Source organism: Manis javanica, chromosome 14, assembly GCF_040802235.1.
Source record: "Manis javanica isolate MJ-LG chromosome 14, MJ_LKY, whole genome shotgun sequence".
Taxonomy (NCBI): domain Eukaryota; kingdom Metazoa; phylum Chordata; class Mammalia; order Pholidota; family Manidae; genus Manis; species Manis javanica.
The window spans coordinates 74,579,847-74,606,705 of record NC_133169.1 but is presented as its reverse complement, the minus strand read 5'-3'; the positions used below and the strand labels follow the sequence as shown (position 1 = coordinate 74,606,705).

The following is a 26,859-nucleotide window of genomic DNA, read 5'->3' as shown; positions in this document are numbered from 1 at the left end:
TTTAATCTGATTAAGTTTCAAAAGATGATATAAATTTCCTCAAATTTGGTCATTCTTTCTGAAGAAAGAAATCCATTGTACAAAACTCCTGTAATAAAAATATGAAAAACAATCAAGCAGGAAGAGAATTCCTTTTATACCCGCAAAATGCCAGTTGGCTTCTCAAATGTGATGGGGATGAAAGTCATAACTGGCATTTGATGGTGGTTAAGCACAGGGTGTAAAGACCCTTCTGCAGCTGTTGGCTGAAGAGGCCCAGGTAAAGCGTCTCAAACCACAGCACACACAGCATCGCCCTTCAGTGCCCTGAGCTGTGGTTCAGAACTATTCCCAGTCCCGGGAAGGTGGACTCCATCAGGGCTGCGGTGCACAGTGGAGGCACCTGAAGAGCCCACGCCCAGTCAAAGCCAGATCCGAAGAAGAAAATCTTGCTGAAATGATTTCCTAGAGAGTCAGTGAAAAATATTTCAAAAGAGTTCATCTCAGAATATTTATACTGCAAAATGAAATGGAGCCTAATTAGGAAGAAAAACAGCAAAAGATGCTTCAATCAATCCTGATGACTTATTTGGAGCCTGCAGTACATCTGTCACAAGAGATATGAATGCTCTTTTGAAGGATTTTCGAAGAGAATCTGACCCCAAAATATATAGGCTGACAAATGGATGAAATACCGTACCTGGAAACTCAAGCAAAAGTTGCAAAGTATGAATTTCAATGTAGCACTTTAGTAATGGAATCTCAGGCTTATCTGCAGTTCATTTAGTTTAATAATAGTCTTGTCCATTTAAAATAATTCATATATGATTCTTTACATTTTCACTTTGTGTGTGTATGGGTTTGTTTTACAAACTTAACCTTATAAAACAATCCTGTCTTTAGGTGTAGCTGTGAAGTATACATCTGTTATTTTTTTTTTTACTGCTTAAAATGTATTTAATTACTTACAAGTAAAATGTAATTCTCACTTAAAAGTTGTTTGTATTATTTTAAAAATATATTAATATTTAGAATAAATCAAAATTTTAATCTAGACATTATTATAAGTGTGATATAATATAAAGGTGTTGGGAACCACTATACATTTCAGTATACATCTGTTATTATTCTTGGTAGCAGAGCAAGAGTTTCAGAACAAAGAAAGCAGGGTAAGCCTACCTGTGTTCAAACCTTGCCTCTTGTTTGTGGTGGGCCTTCAGCAAGCTCCTACATCTCTAAGTCTCAGTTTCTCCTTTTGCAAAATGGGGTAAACCCTAGTGTCTTGTTATAAGGACTATATACAAGTGGAATACATACGAAGTTTTAGAACCATGACTAGCCCATAATAGGAAAAAAACAAAGGTTTGTTAAATAAGGGTTTGTCGTGTTTAACTACATTTTCCACACATATCCTACTTAAAGGGCAGGGTTTTATTGCACAGAACACTGGGCTATAAATCAATGGACAAAGAGGCAGAGAAGAGATATGTGAGGGGAAGCCAGCCCCATGGGCTCCAGTGAAGAAGAGGGAAATGCCCATCAGCACAGGAGTAGAGGTCCTGTCTGTGCAGTCCTGACTGGGCCCACCTTCCCTCCCAAGTCCAGGGTCATCTCAGAGATGCCCACGTTGAGACCTTTCCAAATACCATGCAGGCATAACATCCATATGCCATACCAGTTGCCTCTGTGTGATTTGATGGTTCTTCTCAGGAGAACTTTGATCTGTGTGTCCCTCTTGAGCAGAATTGTTTTTTGCTGGTTGTTCATTCATTTCTGATAAATAAAAAAAGTGATTGGAACAAAGCAAACACATCAATATCATACAGTCCCAGTAACTCAGTCCTGTGACTTTTCTGCTCTCTCCCTACATCTGACTTTCTTTCAAAGCCAGGCTCCCTGAAAAAGCCATCTGAGCCCCTGGCTTCTTTTTTACCACACCCTCCTCCTTCCTGCATTGGACTGGCCAAGGCTGCTTTACTGAGCTTCTCTGCAGATGAGCAAATCAATGGTCTCATCTACAGTTCTTGGCATGGCACCGTAGACCTTGCTGGAGCAGGGACACGGGCACCATCCACGCCCGTTTAAGATGACCATGAATCCTTAGGCCTCTGTTCTTCCCCCTTTACATTTCCTCTCTAGGGAAATATTAAGACACATTGCTGTCATACATCCCCAGTGACTCTGTGACAATCTTATCCATGCCCACGGTTTCAGTTGTTACATCTTCAGAGATCATTCCCCAGGCTGCCTCTCAAGGTCCTGACCTCCTTACTCATGTTTCCCAACAAATTCATACTAGAACTCTAGCTAAGTGGGAGTCGTCAGTTTACCACAAAACACAGCTGCTAAAATACCTGAGATTTACTTCAAAATGCTCCATTACATCTACAGGGTGCCCTGAGGTGTGTGTGACTTGGGCGACGCTCATGCAGGATGCTGGAGGTGAATGCACAGTCCAGGCTGCCAGGCAGCATTCTGTCAGGAAGGACCACGCTCCAGAGGAGGTTTCCAGAGCCCTGCCATTCCCCTTCCCTCCCACTCACTGTTGGTGCTGCCCTGGGAATGTTCCTACCAAAGGAATCTAAGAGCTATGCTTGACCAAGTTGGCCGGAGGCACTTGGCACCGCCCCTCTGCCAACCAACTGCACATCCCATTTCCATGAGTGCATCTGCCTTCATCCATGCCTAGGGTCACTAGACATGGACTGCTCACTCTTCCGTAGCCCCCTCTCCAATTCCTGACATTAGTTAGGAAGCAATGTCGGTTTTTCTTTGCCAATATTCCTAGCACCAATTCTTCCTTTCCATTCTCAATCAGGTAGAATCCACCCCAAAGTTAGTCGTGGTAGTACCAGAATTAAGAGTACCTTACCATGACCAAGATGGCCTTACATTTCCTGTCAGCTTGACTTAACTCTAGACAGGCTCCTTCCTGACTCTTTGCTCTGATCTCCTTTTTCTTTAGAGCATCTACTTCAGTAGACTTGTCATCCTAAAGTCTTTCTCTGCCCTGCTGAGATGTAAATCTCCCAGCCTCTTGCTGGTTTTACCACCCAGGAATGTCTTTTTCAAGGATCACGAGTTATCCCTTTGAAATGTAATCAGTCAGAGAGATGGTGCCCTTGCTTGCCAATCTCCTGGGAAGGTAGAATTAGCTAACTGGTTAATTGGGTTCCAATTAGCAAATACAGGTGACTTCATCACAGAGAAAAACATTTGCAAACTGGATAATAACTCACTGTGCTCAATGCATCCCATGGATCAAACCCCCTGAAATCCTCTAGTATTTTCCTTCCTCCTTTTGTTTCATGGCATTGAGTTCAGACTGAGTCCTGGCCTCTCTCCCCTATTATCAGAGCCTTGAATAAAGTCTTCTTTGCCTGTTTAACTGTACCCTGTGCAATTTTTGCTTTGACACCCTCACATCAAACATTCCTGTGGAGTAGTTTCCCTCTTGTCTGAAGATAAAATCACATGGACTGTTTTAAAAACAATAAATTCCCCATCAGATCCCAGACCTACTGAGGCTATAATTTGCAGAGGACTATCTGTAATCTGTATAATTAATAAGCTCTCTGGGTGAATACTCTCCTTAGGCAATTATGTGAAATGTAGGTATAAATTTCTCTATCCAGTCTTGCCATCTGATCCTAAAACAATTGTCCATATTTTTGCCCACCTTCAGTTCAAGTGGGAAACATTGTGGTTGTGTTAATATTCCTAAATCAGAAATTTCTCTGATTCCTGTTAAATGACATCACTGACTCCCCTCTGTCAGTGACGTCCCCCCTCCTCAGCAATTCAGGCAAGGTCTACCCCAATCATTGCCCGCCTACCTGTATAGGCTCACCCCGCACGTACCTTCATTTGGGCTAAACCTACCTGACTGTACCACTCCCATTAACACACCTCCCAGAGTCAGTCTTTTGGACTCTGATCTATCCCTCAGCTCCAAGAAGGCTTCCAGAAGCTTCCCCTGATGACTCTAGTCCTCAAAGATCCCGTTCTCTCTTGGACTGTGTTTGAAGCTTCCTCAGCCCAATTCCCCCAAAAGGGGCCCTAATCCCTCTAGCTTTTTGTGTAACAATTTTTCATCCTCCTGGGAATAGATAGGACCTTATGATCATCTTTGCAATCAAGAACTTTTCCTGAAGAGGCATCCACGTAACTGAATTAGGAGAAATGAATATCTTATGCCAATCCCCTGCCCCAGATGCCTTTTTTAAGTCTTTGTGAAATAAAAAAGGGGAAAAACTTGCTCCTCTGTATTCCAAATAAAGAAAAAGGAAATGATAATTGAGTTTCACCAGGGACTGATATTTAATTGGTTTTTATTATGAGCCCAAAATATCTGTCCCAGGAAAAGTAGTAAGAAGGTTTAGAACTCCCCTTGTTCCCTGCTTGATGTTAAGGCAGGGGCTTTTAACTGGAGGATGAATTCTGGCAGCCCTTGACTTGGATGAGTAAAGAACACATACTTATTTCCATTAAACTCTAACTGAAATTCTGGATTTTCCTTCTATTATAATGCAACCAATGAACAATAATTGTTAGCAGTACTTGTGACTTTGTTGCCTATGAAACAGGTGTTTTCATAACCTATTAGAGTTGCTGCAGATATGCCAAAATGTCACAGGTGTTCATCACTTCTTCAGAACAATGGAAATCCTTAGACCCACTGCTAGATCTTGTTATTTAATATGTTGATAACGAAACAAATATATATTACCATCACAAACTGTTTTTCACATTTTGATAAGTATATTTCAGTATAATTGGCTTCTTTTGTAAACTTACAGATTTTATTTTATACTATTAAAAACATCATTCTGAGAAATGGTCTATAGATAGAATAGTTGGCCAGAGGAGTCCACAAAAAAATAATATTAAGAACCCTTGCAAAGAAGCAGGGAGAGCCCACGGCCATCCACTCCGCTGATCATACTGATGAGAAACAACAGTACCTGGCTAAATAGATGCTCACCTTCAAGGGCTAGAAGCAATGTGGTATATCCAGGGCTTTGCATTTAATGGAGCACAATGGGTATCCATTAACAACAAACTCTCTATTTTGTCCTAACATTAGCTCAGATTACCTATGAAAGATCTAAAATATGGGCAAACACAAAGAGAAGAGGCTCCCCAAGTGGCAGACATAACACAGTCTCAAAGAGCAGGTCTCCTCAAAATGCAGCACTTGGATGGAGCAACTGCTTAGTACCAGCCTTGGGCCAGAATGAAAATCAACTGATTCACTAAGTACACTGGGTAGTTTAGCTGACATTTTTCTTATATCAAGACCATCTTCCTGGAGGCAATTCATTGATTTACATTCTCACACAAGCTCCTTAATTGAACATGACCAGGGACCCTGCATTGCGTAGGAGTATGTGTTGACTGTAACTCTCACCCTCGTGTAGTTAGTTCAAATTTCATATGCCAAGTTTCTATTTCTATTAGGTCTTTAGCTCTGGAAGCAGACTTATACCTTCCTTTACCCCCAGCAAGCCTAGAACTAGGACACAGTTAGTATAAATCTCAGGAATATTATGCTAATGCATGCCAATTATTAGGCACCTACTATGTGCCAAGTTCTTTGGAAAACATTCTACCTATATTACTCCACTTAAGTCTACCTATATTACTACATTTAATGGACCATATATATGTCCATATACATAGTATAATACTGCATTTAGCTCCATTTAATATTATAATCTCTTATCTGACAGATGAGGAAGCAAGGCCCAGAAAGATCATTTATATGAGTTTGAAACCCAGGTTTGTCTGCCCTCCAAAACTAAGCTCTTGCCAAGATGTTAGCTTTAAGGTTTGTTTTAATGATGACTACCACCTCTATCCAGAATATAGCTAAGGGAGGGGACAGAATCCATGCCAGGTGCACAGAGTCTTTTCACAGAGAAGCCTGGAGAAGGAGTAAGGAGGATGTACTTTAGATCATCTCAATTTCGCCTCCTTCAGCTTGCTGGGGAAATGGTCCTGTCAAAGGCCCATGATCCACAGCTGCCCTCAAGGTGGGATTCCAAAGTCCATAAAAGAAGAAAGTCCTATAGAGACAAAATTATACTTGAAAACCCCTTCAGAAAATGTTGCATAGGGATAGTTCTATACAGCCAGGCATTTCTCCAGCATCAGAATAAGATGCTGTTTTTTTTGGTTGAGAAATACACAAAGTGGTTGGCTTATACACAGGGACCATCACGGATAAACTGTTCACCTGTAAACCTCTGACTCACACCCCGACGGCAAGGTGTTCCCTCTGTGGAGGCCTCAAAAACCCTCCAGTCCAGAGGCCCATCTTCCTGCTCACTCTGGAGCACAGGACTTCAAGGGGAAACCAGGCAAAATGACTCATACTTTGATCACTTACACTTATACTTAGGATGCCCCCAGCGTCCCAAAGTACAGTTGAATTTTTTAGGGCTCATTGTAATTTGCATAAGGCAGAATAAGTACTTTTCCTGCTTTTCTCTAATAAATCATCCAAGCAACAAAAAGTGTTAAATGTAAACTCTAATCCCAAAGTTAGCCTCTATTTTTATTCAGTAGCAGATAAAGCCATTTCTGCAGAACCACTATCTGCAACACACCCCTCGGAAAATATTTAGAAGTGAAAGACACAGACAGCCACAGAGGACATGCAAATGGGAAATGTATCAGTGACCTAGTCAAAAGGTTTTTATTAAAAGCAATCATAGTAGAGAGTCAAGCTATTTTAATCTCCTTCTGTCTCTAGTTCCTATACTTGCTAAAAATGATAGGTGACTGAAATAATTGGCAGGTGAGTCAAATCCCACCGGGGACACATTTGGTAAAGGGTAACGAAGGGGCTGGTGATCAATTAAGTCATTCCCTTGCTGCTTCCTCCCAGCTGATTCAGCTGTTTTCAAAGCTACAGAACTGCTCAATAACCTCTAGCAACTTCTCCATTGCCATTTGTCCATAAGAATTCAGTTATTTTGATCCAAGCCTTTGGGAGTGTTTTAGATAAACAATGTTAATGCTTTAGAAACAAAGTTATTTACAATATATAAACATGCATCCTGGGGATACTTTTATTGCCCTCTTTTCCTACACACACACACTTTGGTGGCTCAGTATAAAATAATGTGAAAACAATGATCGTTTATTTAAAATAATTTGCAAGTGCGCTCAGCAGAGAATTTGATAAGCTGCAGAACTCAATGTGGCCCCATAGCTGTTATTACTAATGCTGCAATCTGGCATCGCTCTCAAACCAAGCCCACTAAAGGGACCGACTGGATCAGTTACCAGTCAGCACCCGAGAGGGCCTCTCTGCTCACACCCTGTGTATAATCTGGATCTCTTGAATTATATATTTTCATTCTCCCTTGCAATTTGAAGGATTGCAAAAACAAAAAACCAAAATCTGATTACTCTGCGCTATCAGTGAAAAGAAGAGAAGGGAGAAAATTCTTGTATGAGACCAAAAGACTGGGCAATTTTCAGCATTATCTGATAATTACAGCTCAAAACCACTTATCCTAAATTTTAAGTGTAGAGGTTCTTCTGTCCAGAACCCTAAGGCCCTTTTATGCTCATTTCAGCTTTCACTTTTATTTCAGTCTGCACTACAACAAAAGAATCCCAGTTTTCTTCCACTCTTAACCACCACTCATTAGCACAGCGGTATATGTCCGGAATGCACACCTGGTGGCTTGCCGTTGCCGCCGCTCTCTGCCCAGCCTCAGGAGGAGCCGAGTGTAAGCGCAGCATTGGAAGGGGAGGACCTTTCCAAGGGTGCCCTTCCGCCCACGTCTTAAGGAGAGTGGCCTTGTCGTGGGGGCGGTTAAGAGAAAGTACACATACCTTTCAGTTGGATGAAAAGGAAGGAAGGAACGCTGGGAAAAGAGAAACTGTACTGCCTTGTTTCCTTTGTTTTCTGAGAAACCACAGAAACCTCCTGGGAAAAAGTCACAAAGCCTCTAAGGTGCTCGACAACCTAACGCTTTTATAATGATGGCCGGAAGGAGGAGAGGTGGAAAAACAGAGGCAGGGGCGACAGATGATCGGATCGTGAACTCTGTCCCACCATGAGTCTACTCTAAAATCGTATGAAATCAAGGAATGATGATTCATCTTCTCACTCACCTTCCCTTTGCAATAGGCAATGAATCCAGAGCTAAAGTTTCGACTCCTCTACTCCATCTCAGATGTTCACCTCAAATGTTCAACTAGTATTAACTCTGAATTGCCCATCCTGACTATTTTTATACTTCAGTGTAAATAGCACAAATACTACACATACACAAATACACGCACAGAGACATAAACGTGTATATACAGTGCTCCTGCAAACAAAAAGGAAAGGAAATAAAATCTTCAGTTATAAGAGCTTGCAACCCTTCTGACACTGATGTGAAACCTTAAGATGGCACCAGAATTACGTATATTTAAACTGAACTTTATACCCATTAAGCAACTGCTATATTTTTGAGATTACACAGGAAGTTTTGTGTATCTGTATTTATACCTATATCTAGCTAGCTATCTGTCTATCACCTATCCATCCAATCTATATTGAAGCTAAAAAACATTTAGGAAAAAACTGTGTTGTCCCAAGAGAAAACTAAACCATGTTTATAAACTGTGTCTGAAATATATATTAATTTCTAAATTACAATCCTATAACCATTGTCCTCTGCCAGTAGGATCAGACATTGTGCTGTGAGTTATTAAAACCACTTCACTGGAAGATTAATACCCACCCTGTTCATTTGTGATTATAGGGTAAAAACCACCATTTCATTCCTAATTACTTTTGCTGCAAAGAACAAGGGAAACAAAACAAAATCTTTAGTTGTAAGAGCTTGCAGGCCATCTGGTAATGATGTAGAACTTTAATGTGGTGCCAGAATTAAGTATACTCGACCTGAATTTTCTGTCCATTAAGTGACTGCTGGTTTTTGAGATTACATAGTAATCTTGCATATAATCAGTAAATTTGCATATAAAAATTGCCATCTTGCCATTTAAGGATTGCCAATTCCATCTTGCAGCGTGAGGTGATACTCCTTAAAGCCGGTAAAATCCTACCAGATCTTTCCACACTCAATCACATCTTACAAAAATGCATTCTTTGGCCAATGTGTGGCTTTGTTCTACACCATCAAGGAGAAGGTATTCTGCACTGATTTTACAACACAAAATGAAAACAGAAAGAACAAACATTTCAAGGGCTAAATTCAAGGGCACTAATCCTCTTAAAATTAGATGGAAGATCTTCTAAAGGACAAGGAAGCCAACCAAAAGTCCCAACTGAAAACCTTTCAAAAAAAAAAAACTGCCAAGAAATAATAGTGCATCATATGATTTGAAGTTCATTCCTCTTATTTCAATTCAAAAAAGCAAATAAATCATACAAAATAATTATCTCGTAATTATTTCCAAGCTTCTCAAGCAAAATTAGCTTTTCAAATTAATGGTTTAATGGGAACATCTTCAGAAGACCTTTGCATCATTTCCTAAAGAGATAATTTAATCTTAAAAGATGGAAGAGTATTTTTCAAAGTTAATAATACCTCCCTAAATTTGCTAGTCCAGAAATTATTGCACTTTGATGGGAAATTTTACTAAGAAAATACACTTTTCTTTTCAGATGTTCCGAGGTTTTCTAGAGGATAAGTTGATATACTTTAAAATTGGTTATTTTTTCAAATGAATTTGCATACTCTATTAATTCCTAGAGAGTACAAATCTTTATGAGTTGTATTAACTTACCAGCTTATAGCTATCTATAAATTAATTTTTAATATACACTGTACATTAAAAGTAACACAACTTAGCAGCTTATTTGTTTGTAGTATTGTTTATAATTGCCAAATATTGGGATGCCCATACACTGGGGAAAGGTTGAATAAACCATCTAAGTCCACATGTATCAAACACTTTGAGAAAAGACTAGGGAAGTGATATGGAGTGGTTCCAGAATATATTATTAAATGAAAATAGGAGAGTACCAGAGTACTTACCTTTCATGTAAGAAAGTACACTACCCTTCCTATAAGACAGAAGGGGATACAGGAAAAGTCATTACTTGTAGCCAAATAATTTTAATAAATTCAATAATGTAGGGTGTGGCTTATGAGATATTTACAAAGTCAATGGCTTTCAGTCATGAGCATCTAGGGGCTGCAGTGGGAGATTCTCTAGTTTTATCTTCCTAACAGTGTTTGCATTTTCCTGAGCAGCTACTGAACCAGCTCTCACTGGGCTTATTCAACCTTCTATTCAATTCCTACTCAATTCCTGACAGTGGGCAATAGTTATTTTAATGGTTTTCAGAAAGCGGGCTGCAGGAGGTCTTGAAATTGCCTAACTGCTTCTCTGCTCTCCCTTGCCTTACTGCACCTGCCTGCCCACCACTCCATGTTTGTCATTGCGAACAACCTTCATCACTGACTATATAAATGCACAGATCCTATGGCAGTGCACTCGGGCTTCAACCTGGAAAACCCCTCCCCTCCCACTAAACCCTTCAGAAATCTGTGGACTAGGCTAAACTCTTGCTTAGAGTTGCTCCACCCACCTACAATGCCTTCCTCCTCCCTGTCTACCTGCATTTTTCCTTGTCTTTTTTCAAGTTTCACCCAGTTGCTATTGTGGACATGTATTTGTTGACAGGAAGAAAGATATACACAATTTACTGTCAGGGAAGCAGGTTCTAAATGACAATATAGAGTTTTTTCCCTTCTTGGGACAGTTTTGGTAAATCACATTTTTCTAAGACCCTAACCCTTTCTTCTAAGTTTTCAAACTTATTGACATAAATTTGTTCATTATATCATCATTTTTTCTTTCATGTTTGCAGCCTCTGTAGTTATAACTCCCTTTTTATTCCTAATCTCTTTATATCTTCTCCTCAGACATTTCTCATCGTGTCAGAGTAAATATTTTTTCCTCCCTTCCTTCCTCCTTTTCCCCCTCCCTCCCTTCCTCCCTCCCTTCCTTCCTTCCTTTCCTGGGTATATATTTAACATCATTTTCTATTGCCTTAAGACGGATGCTTAGCTCATTACTTTTCATTCCTTGTTTATTCTAATATAAGCATTTGTGGATATAAATCTCATTAGGTCTGTCTTTTCCAGCTTGTTTGACTTTTTATCTTCTTTTATCATATCTCATTTTGAGTCCCATCTCTGATTTGATCTCTTATTCCAAAGAAGAAATGTTTTCTGATTTCTTTTTAATTCCATGGAGAAGTTTGTTCATGTCTTCTTCTGCTTCATAGTATTTTGTTCTGCTATGCATTCTTTATCAACTATTGTTCTGTTGTTTTCCAGTGCCTTTTGCAGAGGTTCCATTCTGATCCTTTCTGACTATCTGTGATCTTTGCATGGAGACCTTCTTTCTGGGACGGCTATTTGTTGAAGGATAATGGGAAGAGGGACTTGGGGGAGCAACTACAGATATGTTGACTTGGACAATTTCCCACTGACCCCCTGCTAAGGCATAAGCTTCCACCTGAGGCTCCACAGGCTCCTGGATTCCAATCAAGCCTGGAATGTCCCTGGTCGTTCTACAGATCAAGACTAGTACCCACAGGGCTGATTGCCACCTACCCTGTCTCCCAACTCTGTCACTCCAAGAGCAAGAGTGGCTCGTCTGTGCATGCCCCATCCTGCTCCATTTTCTCTGTCACTCCATGATGTCTCTTAGGCTCCAGAAAGGTTCTGGAAACCTGTCTGAAACTTGTAACTCCAAGGTTTCCAGGTTCCCTCAAGGCATGTTATTTTATTTTGGAAGGCTCTGTGTATTGCTGAAGATCCACAGAAAGGAGTGATGTCACATTTACCACTGGATATAGTAAACTTGGGTATTTATTTCCTGTGAATCTTTCCAGGGTCTAATCTACTCTCCCATCCCTATGTCTATCCCTCCCTGTAGGTTATATCTGAGTGTAAGATTCCTGCCTTGCATAATAGGGTCACACACACCACAGGGAAGAAGAGCAGTACCCCCCATTGCCCCTGTGAATCTCATATCAAGGATGTGTCCTCTCCTTCTACTACTGACACAACCTACATCAACATAGTGTTGATCTCCAATTGGTGTTTAAAACACACACACACACAAACCCAAACTGAAAGATGCCATATTCTTGTGCATACAGAAGGCTATCTCTGGATGTTAGTCTCATCCTTTATTATTTCCTACATTTGCACATTTCCTCTATAAACATACATTTTATAATTTTAAAAGAATTAATAAATATTTTTAAAGAACATACTTCTAAGAATAAAGGTAGAGTTCTCAGTAGGTGCAAAATAAAGATGTCCAGCAAATGGCTCAAAACCTTAACCCAGAATTAAAATAAATTTTTAAAAATCACTCTCTGAAGAATGCCACATGGAAAGCATGTTTCTCAATGACCAAGGATCTGTCAGAATGGTCTGGTCTCCAGAATTTTCATATCTGTTAAATATAATTTATTTGACCTCTTCTATAGCCAAAGGTGAGTCATTTCAGAGATAAAAAAAAGGGGACTCAGAAGAGGGGACGTGTAAGACCTACAGAGGCTGCAGCATGAGGTGATTTGTGCAGAAGACTCTTGAGGAATGAACAAGCTAGATACAATGTGACACTGTACTTGGAAAGGATTTGGAGGTCAAAGAATCCATCACTTTTCACTGTTGATAAGGTTTTTTTGCTAAATGAACCCCAGTATACGAAACTATAAAAATTGGAGCTATCCTATTGTAACTCTGGGGGGAAAATCCTGGGGCAAAATACCTTTGAAACCAAAATCAGCCGAAGGAAGGAATAAAGTGGGAGAAACTTGTTTATTTCTTACAAGCAGTCGTCCACTTCTGTTCTCCCGTGTCTCTCATGACCCAGCTGCAGAAGAAGGGATCCCACCCAACCTTTCCAGTCCAAAGATGCCCTCACTGGCCCTTGTAATTACCTACTGATATGGAGATGGACTACTTCTCTCTGCCCCTTTGAGAACACCTGTTGATATGGAGATGCACTAAAGCCAGGCGAGAGATTCTGGAAATACTGCAGTTTTATCTATACCTGCAGCTAGTAACCACACTAGAGGGGGTAAAGATTTAATAGTGTGGGTAACTGTTGAACCACTGTGTTGTTTATTTGAAACCAACATAAGACTGTATATCAACAATACTTTAAAACAAAAACTGGAGCTATTCTAATTGAAACTGGGGTTTGAGAACAAAAGCCATCCTGGGCTCTCCCTTTACCTAAGCCACTTGGCGGCTGACACAATTAGTCAAACTTAATCAATATCTATGGAATCCATAAAATACTTCCAAGAAGCCCTAGAGAAAACCACTAATGCAGTGCAATACTCTTGATTTGTCACTGAAAAAAGGGAAGCTTGGAAGAGAGTTACCAATTTGAAATGGAAAAATATTTATTTTAAATTACTTGTTTTAGAGGAAAAAAATCATTGAGGACACTCAAAATGCATCCAGACATTCAACACTAATAGTTTTCCCAAATTTGATGTCTGTGCTTACAATTTCTATTGAATTAAATTTTTGATATTTTTAACTTTGGACTCACTTTAATCCTTTTTACAATTGTATATGGTTTATGAAAGCTATAGGACCTGAGCATTTCAGCTAAAGCTAGCTTTTATGAATAATATAAGCATACTCTTGGGTTACATTTATATCAATAAGGTTTATTTCTATCAATAAAATATCCTTAGGCTTACTTCCTGTACAGCCTATAATTTTTACATGCAACTGTAAACAATAACAAATAGTTATTTGACAGTGAAGTTAACTATTTTAGAACTTTCACAATTCCATAAAAACCTGCCTAAGTAATGTTTGCAAAGTAGATGCAACGACCTCTTTAAACACACTTACCTAAAGATTCTGTTCAATACAAGTCCAAATTTAACTTCCTTATACAAATCATACTTAGAAAGCTTTCTTCTGCTTTCAGTGGCTATGTCTACATGAAGCACTGCTTGTAATTTCCAACAGCTGCCAACTAGGCACCCTATATCTCTGGTCCACAGTAGATATGTGTGGATTAAAAGCTTTCAGATGAGGCTTCTCAGCATATAATAGTATCTTAATGACATCCTAAATTAACAGGTAAGAGGAACACCCAGAGTAAATGGGATTTGGCAGTTAAAGAGAGTGGGCCTTAAAAGCTGGTTTCAAGGAGGAGCCAAGATGGCAGCAGGAGTAGTGCAGCAGAAATCTCCTCCCAAAATCATATATATTTTTGAAAATACAACTATCCCTGAAAGAGACACCAGAAGATACAGTACAACAGCCAGGCTACATCTACACCTGCGAGAACCCAGCGCCTCACGAACGGGGTAAGATACAAGCCGCAGCCCAGCAGGAACCGAGCGCCCCCCACCCCAGCTCCCCAGCAGGAGGAGAGGAAGCCCAGGACTGCTAAATACCCAGCCCTAGTCATCTGCACTAGGAGCGCAGACACAGTGTGTGATGTGCTGGATACTAGGGAAACGGAACAGTAAAACCCGTGAGCGGGTCACCACAGCTGGCACCCCTGGGACAAAAGAAAAGCGAGTGCCTTTTGACAATCTTAATGGGACAGGAGCCTCACAGCTGGACAGAAGCGTCCCGGCACACTCAGCCCAGCAGCTGGGAATCCCAGGGAACTCTGGGCGCCCTAACCCCCTGGGCGGCACTCCACCTCTGAGCCCCTCATGGTGATAAACAGCCTCCCACCTGTTTCCCCTCTGGCACAGCCCCGCTATAGTGGAGCAGAAGCCTGAGACCAGCCACGCCCATAGCAGCAGCAAGGAGACTCCCCCACAGCTGCCCAGGCCAGACTCAGAGACACCACTAGGGAGCAGCTGCCCAGCACAAGCCGCTAGGGGTCACTGTTCTCACAGGAGAGGAAGGCAAGGAGCAAGCAGGAAGCAACCTTGTTCTCCCAGCTGACACACACACCAACTGCCCATGACTACCTCTATCACCAGGAAAAGGCAGAAGAATTTGATACAGACCAGAATAACCCAGACATCCCCTGAGAGGGAACCTGGGGAGATAGATTTAACCAATCTTCCTGAAAAAGAATTCAAAATAAAGATTATAACCATGCTAATGGAGCTGCAGAGGAAAATGCAAGAGCTAACGGATAAAGTTGGGAGGGAGAATACAGAAATAAAGCAATCTCTGGAAGGACTTAAAAGCAGAATGGACGAGATGCAAGAGGCTGTTAATGGAATAGAAATCAGAGAACAGGAATGCAGAGAAGCTGATGCAGAGAGAAATAAAAGGATCTCCAGGAATGAAAGAATATTAAGAGAACTCTGTGACCAATCCAAATGGAACAATATCTGCATTATAGGGGTACCAGAAGAAGAAGAGAGAGGAAAAGGGATAGAAAGTGTCTTTGAAGAAATAATTGCTGAAAACTTCCCCAAACTGGAAGAGGAAATTGTCACTCAGATCACGGAAGCACAGAGAACTCCCAACAGAAGGGACCCAAGGAAGACAAAACCAAGACACATAACAATTAAAATGGCAAAGATCAAGGACAAGTTCACAGTATTAAAGACAGCCAGAGAGAGAAAAAAGGTCACCTACAAAGGAAAATCCATCAGGCTATCATCGGACTTCTCAACAGAAACCTTACGGGTCAGAAGAGAATGGCATGATATATTTAATGCAATGAAACAGAAGGGCCTTGAACTAAGAATACTGTATCCAGCACGATTATCATTTAAATATGAAGGAGGGATTAAACAATTCTCAGACAAGAAAAAGTTGAGGGAATTTTCCTCCCACAAACCACCTCTACAGGGTATTCTAGAGGGACTGCTCTAGATGGAAGCACTCCTAAGGCTAAATAGATGTCACCAGAGAAAATAAAATCACAGCAAAGAAAGCAGACCAACCAAATACTAACTAAAGGCAAAAAATAAAATCAACTACCCACAAAAGCAGTCAAAGGATACACAAAAGAGCATAAAATAAAACACCTAACATATAGAGAATGGAGGAGGAGGAATAAGAAGGGGGAGAAATAAAGAATCATCAGACTGTGTTTATAATAGCTCAATAAGCGAGCTAAGTTACACAGTTAGATAGTAAAGAAGCTAACCTTGAACCTTTGGTAACCATGAATCTAAAGCCTGCAATGGCAATAAGTAATATCTTTCAATAATCACCCTAAATATAAATGGACTGAATGCACCAATCAAAAGACACAGAGTAATAGAATGGATAAAAAAGCAAGACCCATCTATATGCTGCTTACAAAAAACTCACCTCAAACCCAAAGACATGTACAGACTAAAAGTCAAGGGATGGAAAAACATATTTCAGGCAAACAACAGCGAGAAGAAAGCAGGGGTTGCAGTACTAATATTAAACAAAATAGACTTCAAAACAAAGAAAGTAACAAGAGATAAAGAAGGACACTACATAATGATAAAGGAGTAAGTCCAACAAGAGGATATAACCATTATAAATATATATGCACCCAATACAGAAGCACCAACATATGTGAAACAAATACAAATAGAATTAAAGGAGGAAGTAGACTGCAATGCATTCAATTTAGGAGACTTCAACACACCACTCACTCCAAAGGACAGATCCACTAGACAGAAAATAAGTAAGGACACAGAGGCACTGGACCAAACAGACATCTATAGAACTCTACACCCAAAAACAGCAGGATACACATTCTTCTCAAGTGCACATGGAACATTCCCCAGAATAGACCACATACTAGGCCACAAACAGAGCCTCAGTAAATTCAAAAATATTGAAATTCTACCAACCAACTTCTCAGACCACAAAGGAATAAAACTAGAAATAAATTGTACAAAGAAAGCAAAAAGGCTCACAAACACATGGAGGCTTATCAACATGCTCCTAAATAATCAATGGATCAACAACCAAATTAAAATAGACTTCAAGCAATACATGGAAACAAATGACAACAACAACACAAAGCCCCCAACTTCTGTGGGATGCAGCGAAATCAGTTCTAAGAGGAAAGTATATAGCAATCCAGCCCTATTTAAAGAAGGAAGAACAATCCCAAATGAATAGTCTAATGTCACAATTATCGAAATTGGAAAAAGAAGAACAAATGAGGCCTAAAGTCAGCAGAAGGAGGGACATAATAAAGATCAGAGAAGAAATAAATACAATTGAGAAGAATAAAACAATAGAAAAATCAATGAAACCAAGAGCTGCTTCTTTGAGAAAATAACAAAATAGATAAGCCTCTAAAACCAACTTATTAAGAGAAAAAGAGAATCAACACACATCAACAGAATCAGAAACGAGAAAGGAAAAATCATGACGGATCCCACAGAAATACAAAGAATTATTAGAGACTACTATGAAAACCTATATGCTAACAAGCTGGAAATCTAGAAGAAATGGACAACTTCCTAGAAAAATACAACCTTCCAAAACTGAACAAGGAAGAAACAGAAAATCTAAACAGAACAATTACCAGCAACGAAATTGAAGCGGTAATCAAAATCTACGTAACAGCAAAACCCCCAGGCCAGATGGATTTAACTCAGAATTTTATCAGGCATACAGAGAAGACATAATACCCATTCTCCTTAAAGTTTTCCAAAAAATAGAAGAGGAGGGAATACTCCCAAACTCATTCTATGAAGTCAGCATCACTCTAATACCAAAACCAGGCAAAGATCCCACCAAAAAAGAGAATTATAGACCAATATCCCTGATACACACAGATACAAAAATATTCAACAAAATATTAGCAAACCAAATTCAAAAATACATCAAGAGGATCATACACCATGTCCAAGTAGGATTCATCTCAGGGATGCAAGGATGGTACAACATTCGAAAATCCATCAACATCATCCACCACATCAACAAAAAGAAGGACAAAAATCATTTTATCATCTCCATAGACGCTGAAAAAGCATTCGACAAAATTCAACATCCATTCATGATAAAAACTCTCAAAAAAATGGGGGTACCTCAACATAATAAAGGCCATATATGATAAACCCACAGCCAACATCATACTGAACAGCGAGAAGCTGAAAGTTTTTCCTCTAAGATCGGGAACAAGACAGGGATGCCCACTCTCCCCACTGTTATTTAACATAGTACTGGATGTCCTAGCCATGGCAATTAGACAAAACAAAGAAATACAAGGAATCCAGACTGGTAAAGAAGAAGTCAAACTGTCACTATTTGCAGATGACATGATATTGTACATAAAAAATCCTAAAGACTCCACTCCAAAACTACTAGAACTAATATCGGAATTCAGCAAAGTTGCAGGATACAAAATTAACACACAGAAATCTGTGGCTTTCCTATACACTAACAATGAACTAATAGAAAGTGAAATCAGGAAAACAATTCCATTCACAATTGCATCAAAAAGTGTTGGGAGCCGGGGCTATGTCCCTTCCCCCACGTCTGAACGCAGCGTGGGAAAGCACAAGCTTGAGAGCAACCGGTGCAGTCCTTGGAAGTTATCTGCTCACAAAAACATATCTTGTCCTTGAAGATGAGCCAAGACTCCTCGCTCTGAAAATAGGGAGACCTTGAGGATGTGTGAGAACACCTCCCCGCCAGCGCCACCTAAGGTCCAATCATCTTCTGACCCACCCCTTACTTGCTACTTGTATAAATTGAGCCTGTAAACAATAAACTTTGCCAGCTTGATCAGACACCCTGTCTTGCTGGTCGTTCTTTGTGTCCCTTGCTTGTTCATTTCTGCAGGCGTCTCCGGCTACACTCCACGTTAATCCCGCGGGCCGGGACAACTGGCGCCCAACGTGGGGCCCCCCGGGACTCCTGCTGAAACGTCTGCTCGGAAGCCCTGGCCAGGCATTCATTTGAGTCACCGCACGGGTATTGACCTGATGTCGACTCTGCATGGAGAAGGATCACTGCGGCTCACCCGTCCGTAATACAGATCCTTGAGAGGTGAGTAGACGAATTCCCCAAGCAAGATTCCAGACAACCTCTTGGGTGTTCAGCAGTCCATTTGATCTTATCACTTTCCTCCAGTTTGCTGCCGCGATTTATTCCTTGTTTTGTTCACTGGCCGTTCCTCTCTGAAAACCTTGTGTTTACTTTGGGCTAAAGGTCGTCCACCTCGAAGGCATACCCAGGGGACTCCGACTCCAGAGTCCCTGCCCTAGAGGGTCCGAGCAGGCGGATTGTACCTGCCGACTGTCCTACGTAAACAAGGGCTCGTCTGAGCTGACGAGAGTGGCTCCAGTGTTTCAGGACATTGATGTAATTGCAGCTAAATTGGAGGAAAAGATTCAAATTTTTACAGTGCAAGGGTTGCGGCCATAGTGATGGGCAACTCTCTGAACTCCCATGAGGTTTTCCTTACTGGACTCAAGGAGTCCCTCAGGACATGAGGAATTAGGGTTAAAAGAAAAGACCTTAGGTATTTTTTTACTTTTATCCATGAGACTTGTCCCTGGTTTCCCCTAGAGGGCACTATTGATCACAAACAGTGGAAAAGAGTTGGTGATGCCCTTCAAGATTTTTATCGGACCTTTGGCCCTGAAAAAGTTCCTGTCTCAGCATTTTCATATTGGAACCTTATTCATGACGTCCTTGAGGTTCATTCACAAGATCCTGACATTAAAACTATAATCAAAACAGGAGAAAAAGCTCTCAGAGAGGACTCCCGACCGCCCTCTGCCTGCCCTTCTGTAGCCGTAGATATTCCTGATGAACCCATAACCCATACTGACAAATCCCCCGAATCTTAACCAGACACAGAATCTCCAAATACCCATGATAAAATTGATACCCAGGACATAGCTGATCCCCCTAAGATTCCAAATATTTATCCTGCACTTACGTCCTTTAAATCGCAAACTGAAGAACCCCTAGAAAATCAGACCATCCCTTGCCAGGCTGAAAGAGACCCCTGGCGCCCTACAGCGCCACCCTTTTATAATACCACCTACATAGGTTATAGACCCCCTCCGTATAATCCCACTCTTCCAAAAGGCGCCCCCATACCTCAAAATCCTACTCTAGAAGTACTTCATAACTTATCTTCTTCCACTGACCCCATCAGGCAAGTAAAACTTTCTCTAATTAAAGAAGTCTCTTCGCTTAAAGAGATACTACAACAAAAGCGTGAACATGTTCAGCTCGTTAAAGAGATTAAAGCCCTTGACTCAGAGCTCACTTCACTACATTCTGCGCATGCTTCGTCGCTTCCTAAAAAACCCACGAAGAATGCGAAACCTAAGAACCCAGTTTTAGCCTTTCCAGTCACCCGCGGCCGCCCGCTCGTCCGTGGTCGCCGCCCAGAAACCCCCCCAGAAGTCATAGGAGAGAGTGAGGATGAAAATGCCCCCGATTCTCAAGATCCAGATATTTCAGACCAAGAACAAAACCCCGAGGGAGAGCCCTCAGACCATGAAGAGCCCAATACCAACATAAGAGATCCAGTTAAAGCCCAAAAATATCGCCGCCTGAATCTTAAACATTTAAAAGACTTAAAGGCAGCCGTCACCAATTACGGCCCCGCAGCTCCTTTCACATTAGCATTAATTGAAAGCCTGAGTGATCGGTGGCTAATCCCTAATGACTGGCTTTCCCTAGCCCGAGCTGCTTTGTCAGGAGGAGAGTATGTCTTATGGCGTACTGATTTTGTTGAGAACTGCCGTGAGACCGCGCAGCGCAATAGTGAAAGTAAAACCTCCCGCTCATGGACAAGAGATAAGCTTCTCGGCCGAAGTCCCTATGAAACAAACGAAGCCCAAGACTACCCATTCCCTTATCGCTACTGTAATTCACTCGCAGAAGTAGTTTTGCAAAATCGTAGGGGTTTAGATCTTCTCTCAGCAGAACAGGGAGGTATCTGTTTAGCTTTACAGGAAAAATGCTGCTTCTATGCCAATAAGTCCGGCATTGTTCGAGATAAAATAAAGATTCTCCAAGAAGATCTCGAGAGAAGAAGGAAAGAACTTCAGAACAACCCTCTTTGGACAGGACTAAATGGACTCCTCCCATACCTCCTTCCTATATTAGGCCCCCTTTTAGGATTACTACTAGTACTTTCTTTCGGCCCCTGGGCTTTTCAAAAACTTACAATGTTAATCAAACAGCAAATTGACTCCCTCGTAGCAAAACCCATACAAGTTCATTATCACCGCCTTGCTTTAGCTGACCAAGGTGTGAATCTTTACATAGAGCCCTGAGCTGGCAATAAAATAAACCAGGAACGAGCTATGTCAAAGTTTCTTGTCCTGTCCCTTGACAACATCTCTGGGCAATTAAGGCGGGTAGTCAATGACGGGTAATTAAGAGGTTGTACCTGCAGAAATACAGGACAGACATAAGACCTCTGATAAAAATAACAGGGGCCGATCTAATACTGGGGCAAGCTCCTATTTATGTAGGCCGATCCAGTATTAGGGCAAGCTCCCCTGAAGATATCAGGCCGACTCCAAAAAGAGGCAAGCTCCTGAAAAACAGAGGCCAAGTACAAAACCTCTAAACCTAAGACAGGCACCGTCTACCCAGTAGATAAAAAGCTCCAAGTTCCTGTCCCAATCCCTCCTAACTCATCCAACAAGCCTTAAGAGACCTGCATTATTTGAAATTGCAGACGGCTCCCCCACTTGTAAATCATAAGATCTAAAGTCAAGTATGGTAGCCAGTGACGGGTAAGATATAGTTGAATAGTAAATACCAACCTAAGACAGGGAGTGGTCGACAGAGGACTATGCCCCCATGACGGGTAAGGATTTACTTCAACCGTACAACCTAAGACAGGCACATACCTTGACCCAGTCTGAGTTAGGCTGGTTATTTTATTAAAGAAAAAAGGGGGAGATGTTGGGAGCCGGGGCTATGTCCCTTCCCCCACGTCTGAACGCAGCGTGGGAAAGCACAAGCTTGAGAGCAACCGGTGCAGTCCTTGGAAGTTATCTGCTCACAAAAACATATCTTGTCCTTGAAGATGAGCCAAGACTCCTCGCTCTGAAAATAGGGAGACCTTGAGGATGTGTGAGAACACCTCCCCGCCAGCGCCACCTAAGGTCCAATCATCTTCTGACCCACCCCTTACTTGCTACTTGTATAAATTGAGCCTGTAAACAATAAACTTTGCCAGCTTGATCAGACACCCTGTCTTGCTGGTCGTTCTTTGTGTCCCTTGCTTGTTCATTTCTGCAGGCGTCTCCGGCTACACTCCACGTTAATCCCGCGGGTCGAGACAAAAAAGTATATAATACCTAGGAATAAACCTAACCAAGGAAGTAAAAGACCTATACCCTGAAAACTACAAGACACTCTTAAGAGAAATTAAAGGGGACACTAACAAATGGAAACTCATCCCATGCTCTTGGCTAGGAAGAACTAATATTGTCAAAATGGCCATCTTGCCCAAAGCAATCTACAGATTCAATGCAATCCCTATCAAATTACCAACAGCATTCTTCAACGAACTGTAACAAATAGTTCAAAAATTCATATGGACCACCAAAGACCCCGAATAGCCAAAGCAATCCTGAAAAGGAAGAATAAAGTGGGGGGAAGCTCGCTCCCCAACTTCAAGCTCTACTACAAAGCTTGATTAGTACACTAATCAAGGCAATTTGGTACTGGCACAAGAACAGAACCACAGACCAGTGGAACAGAATAGAGACTCCTAACATTAACCCAAACATATATGGTCAATTAATATACAATAAAGGAGCCATGGACATACAATGGGGAAATGACAGCCTCTTCAACAGTTGGTGCTGGCAAAACTGGACAGCTACATGTAAGAGAATGAAACTGGATCATTGTCTAACCCCATACACAAAAGTAAATTCAAAATGGATCAAAGACCTGAATATAAGTCATGAAACCATACAACTCTTAGAAAAAAACATAGGCAAAAATCTCTTGGACATAAACATGAGTGACTTCTCCATGAACATATCTCCCCAGGCAAGGGAAATGAAAGCGAAAATGAACAAGTGGGACTATATCAAGCTGAAAAGCTTTTGTACAACAAAGGACACCATCAATAGAACAAAAAGGTACCCTACAGTATGGGAGAATATATTCATAAATGACAGATCCGATAAAGGATTGACATCCAAAATATATAAAGAGCTCACGCACCTCAACATACAAAAAGCAAATAATCCAATTAAAAAATGGGCAGAGGATCTGAACAGACAGTTCTCCAAAGAAGAAATTCAGATGGCCAACAGACACATGAAAAGATGCTCCACATCGCTAGTCATCAGAGAAATGCAATTAAAACCACAATGAGATATCACCTCACACCAGTAAGGATCGCTACAATCCAGAAGTCAAACAACAAATGTTGGCGAGGTTGTGGAGAAAAGGGAACCCTCCTACACTGCTGGTGGGAATGTAAATTAGTTCAACCATTGTGGAAAGCAGTATGGAGGTTCCTCAAAAAGCTCAAAATAGAAATACCATTTGACCCAGGAATTCCACTTCTAGGAATTTACCCTAAGAATACAGCAGCCCAGTTTGAAAAAGACAGGTGCACCCCTATGTTTATTGCGGCACTGTTTACAATAGCCAAAAATGGAAGCAACCTAAGTGTCCATCAGTAGATGAATGGATAAAGAAGACGTGGTACATATTATACAATGTAATATTATTCAGCCATAAGAAAAAAACAAATCCTACCATTTGCAACAACATGGATGGAGCTAGAGGGTATTATGCTCAGTGAAATAAGCCAGTCAGAGAAGGACAAGTACCAAATGATTTCACTCATCTGTGGAATATAAGAACAAAGAAAAAACTGAAGGAACAAAACAGCAGCAGACTCACAGAACCCAAGAATGGACTAACAGTTACCAAAGGGAAAGGGACTGGGGAGGACTGGTGGGAAGGGAGGGATAAGGGCGGGGGAAAAAGAAAGGGGGCCTTATGATTAGCATGTATAATGTTGGGGGTTGGGCACAGGGAGGGCTGTACAACACAGAGAAGTCCAGTAGTGAGTGACTCTACAGCATCTCACTAGCTGATGGACAGTGAGTGTAATGGGGTTTCTAGGGGGGGGACTTGGTGAAGGGGAGAGTCTAGTAAACATAATGTTCCTCATGGAATTGTAGATTAATGATACCAAAAAAAAGTGTGTATAAAGATTGGACAGCAATGTTCACAAAAACCAACAACAACAACAACAAAATCTGGTTTCTGCCTCTGCTAGCGCTGTGGCCTTAAGTCTCCTGTTTCCTCTTGTGGAACAATTATAACATTGATAGGAACAATTTATCAACCTGAGGTGGTTAAGTCGTTGTGTCTCAGTTCTAAACCCACCTTTTTTTGCTGGGCTGTGTGATGTCAGGCCTGGGTCTCCGCAAACCGCACTTCGGCTTCGCCGGCTCTGCCAGCAGGGGACGCTGCGGGGCACCGTTGGGCTCGCGGAGGCAGAGGGCCTTGCGCCTACCGGCTGCGATCTGTTTCTAACCGCTTTCCCCAGCAATGAGTCTTCCTCCAGATGGCGGCTGTGGGGCTCCAGATCCTGGGGGTACGCCCCCAGCCTCCGGGACCTAGCCTAGGGTGTTCCCTGGGAGACGCTGGCACCAGCGGCAGAGCCCCTCCCTGTGGGCCCTCCTCTGGGCTTCTGAGGAGCAGCAACCGTCTCCCTTTGTTGCGCCGCCTGGGGGACTAGCTAGCTTGCAGTTCCTAGCGTAGCGTTATCTCCGAGTTACTCTTTTACCTTCTCAATTTCTTATATACTAATTCCTTATAAAAGTTGTCTCAGTCAAAAATTTTAAAAAGCTGATCCAGTGTCTGTTTTCCTGAGTGGACTCTGACTGACGCCCACAGACTCCGCAGAATTAGGCCGGAACGGTAGGATTCCCATCATGCCCCTGGCCTTGCGCACAGCGCGACCCCTGCAGCTGCCGCCATGAGTCGGGTCATCTTGTGCTCCATGACAGTGAGGTACCTACGGGTGCAAGTGCCGTCGCCAGCCCGGGGCTGCTGCGTTTGACCGCCGTGACTGCAAGCCGACCGACTGCATGGCTATTTCTGAGCACAATGGACGTTTCCAGGAAGAAAGTGATCAGCTCAGGCCGTGTCACAGTGTTAGGCAGAGAAATAGATATGAGTGGGGGCTGGGGGGTGGGGGTGGGGGTGGGACGGGGTGGTAATAAGGCGGGTAAAGCCCAGTAGAAGCGACTCAAAGAGTTAACCAGATAAAACTAGAGAGCCAGACGAGTCTCACAGAATTAGTGAGTTAATTGGTTGAAGCTCCAAAGGCTGAGAGCAACTTGGAATGTCCAGATATTCCTCACATAAAAAAAGTATCTGAGCACAGCCCGTATCTTCCTGTGTCAATTAGATCAGGCCACTGTAAGATTTACCTTAGCCTGTTGAAAGGCCCAATTTATTCTTTAACTTTATCTATGTGCCCCAATTTATTCTTTAACTTAATCTATGTGCTGTTTTTTAACTCTTCCTCCAGCCCCTAATCAAGTAATGTTGTAACCAGGACAGGAGACAAGCATCACAATTAATTTTCAAAAAAAGCCCAGATATAAACAGTATAGTAAGAACAGGAGGGACTCCATCTTAAAGCTGAGATTCCATTTTAAAAACCAGAAAGTTAGGAAGATTCCTAACATTATTTAGCAAAAAGACAGTAATTCAGCCCACCTTGGGGACAAGGCATGTGGTCTTGATATGTTCCCAGAAAGCAGCTGGTATCCCGGGGAGGGACCATCTCTGAGGATGCCCGCACTTTTTCTCTCTTTTAAGTGTGTAACTTTAAATAAAACTTCTATTCTGCTTCACTACTGTGTCTCTGCCCTTCAATTTGTTGTTGCTGCAGGAACAAGAACTGAGGAAAATAAACTCAACTGCCCCCCTAATAAGAGGACCAGAGACCTTCAAAGGAAGTTCTAAAAGAATCTGGGCACCTCGTAGCTGCTCTGCAGGATGCATCTGAGAGTGCAGGCTGAACTCACAGCCTGCCAAGTCTCAACTGGGTGAATCAGGGCATCTAATGGGAAGGCAGGGACCCCAAGATCTGGAATGAGGACATCTGGCTGGACCCAAAGCAGAGACTGGCAACGCCTTTGTCCGAGCTTCTGCATTCTAGAAATGGCAACCTTTGCCCTTGATTCTCCCCCAACTGGGGAAGGACCGCTTCCTGGGCTGTCACTCTGGGGTCTCCTGCTTTTTCACTTCTCTAATACCTGTGGAACAGGTCCCTATCATGAAAGCCTCTTTGGTAAAACAAGCAAACAAAAGAACTGGTCTGTTCCTGTTTTTCCGACTAGATCCTGCTAGATCCACCACCTCACAGAGTCTTTCGAGGATGGGGCAAGCAGATGGCACGCAGAGGGCTCCCACCAGGTGGTAGTGTTTTCCTGTTTACCGCATCTTGCTCTACCGTAAAATGAAGGCTACTCGAGTTGAGGAGAGCATAAGTACTCTCCGATTTGGCTCTAAAATGAGTATATTTTCTCTAAAATGTGGGGGCATGTTGGGGGGCAGAGACATGAAAGAACATCAACTTTGAGAGGAGGTAGGTGCTCTCATCCTGCCTCCCTTGCACAGTAGCTCACAAATACTGAAGCCACCATCTGTGCTAATGATGATGGAGGCCTTCTGTTCACTCCTGAACAGCCCAAGAAACACTTTCCAAAGAAACACTTCCTATTTTCTGTTCTGAGGCATTCTTAGGACAATCTCCTTGCACTGAGGGTAGAGAAGAAGTAACTCCTGCAGCCCCCATGCTTAGCACCTCTTTATTCCTCTGAAAGAAATCTATGAACTCCCAGGGTCCAGACTTGTCAAGTGATCCAAACAGCCCACTTTCAGCAGGAGCCCAAGGTGGGGAAAGCTGGGAAAGTGGAGAAGGTAATGATCTCATTCTGCTTGGCTTTGTGAG

General features: G+C 41.9%; 1 protein-coding gene across 2 annotated transcripts in view; it reads right to left on the bottom strand.

The window, feature by feature from the left end:
• ARL14EPL (ARF like GTPase 14 effector protein like) overlaps nt 1-24,777 on the bottom strand; it is a 32,447-nt gene extending 7,670 nt beyond the window's left edge. The window contains exons 1-3 of one of the 2 annotated variants that reach the window (XM_073221572.1): nt 24,276-24,777; nt 9,993-10,021; nt 1,655-1,752 (exon numbers count right to left, since the gene is read on the bottom strand). In XM_073221572.1, coding sequence (XP_073077673.1) covers nt 1,655-1,752; nt 9,993-9,999 — 105 coding nt within the window. In that variant the 5' untranslated portion in view covers nt 10,000-10,021; nt 24,276-24,777. The remainder of the gene's footprint in view (nt 1-1,654; nt 1,753-9,992; nt 10,022-24,275) is intronic. The other variant, XM_073221573.1, reaches the window with a different exon arrangement.
• Nucleotides 24,778-26,859: the final 2,082 nt, after the last annotated feature.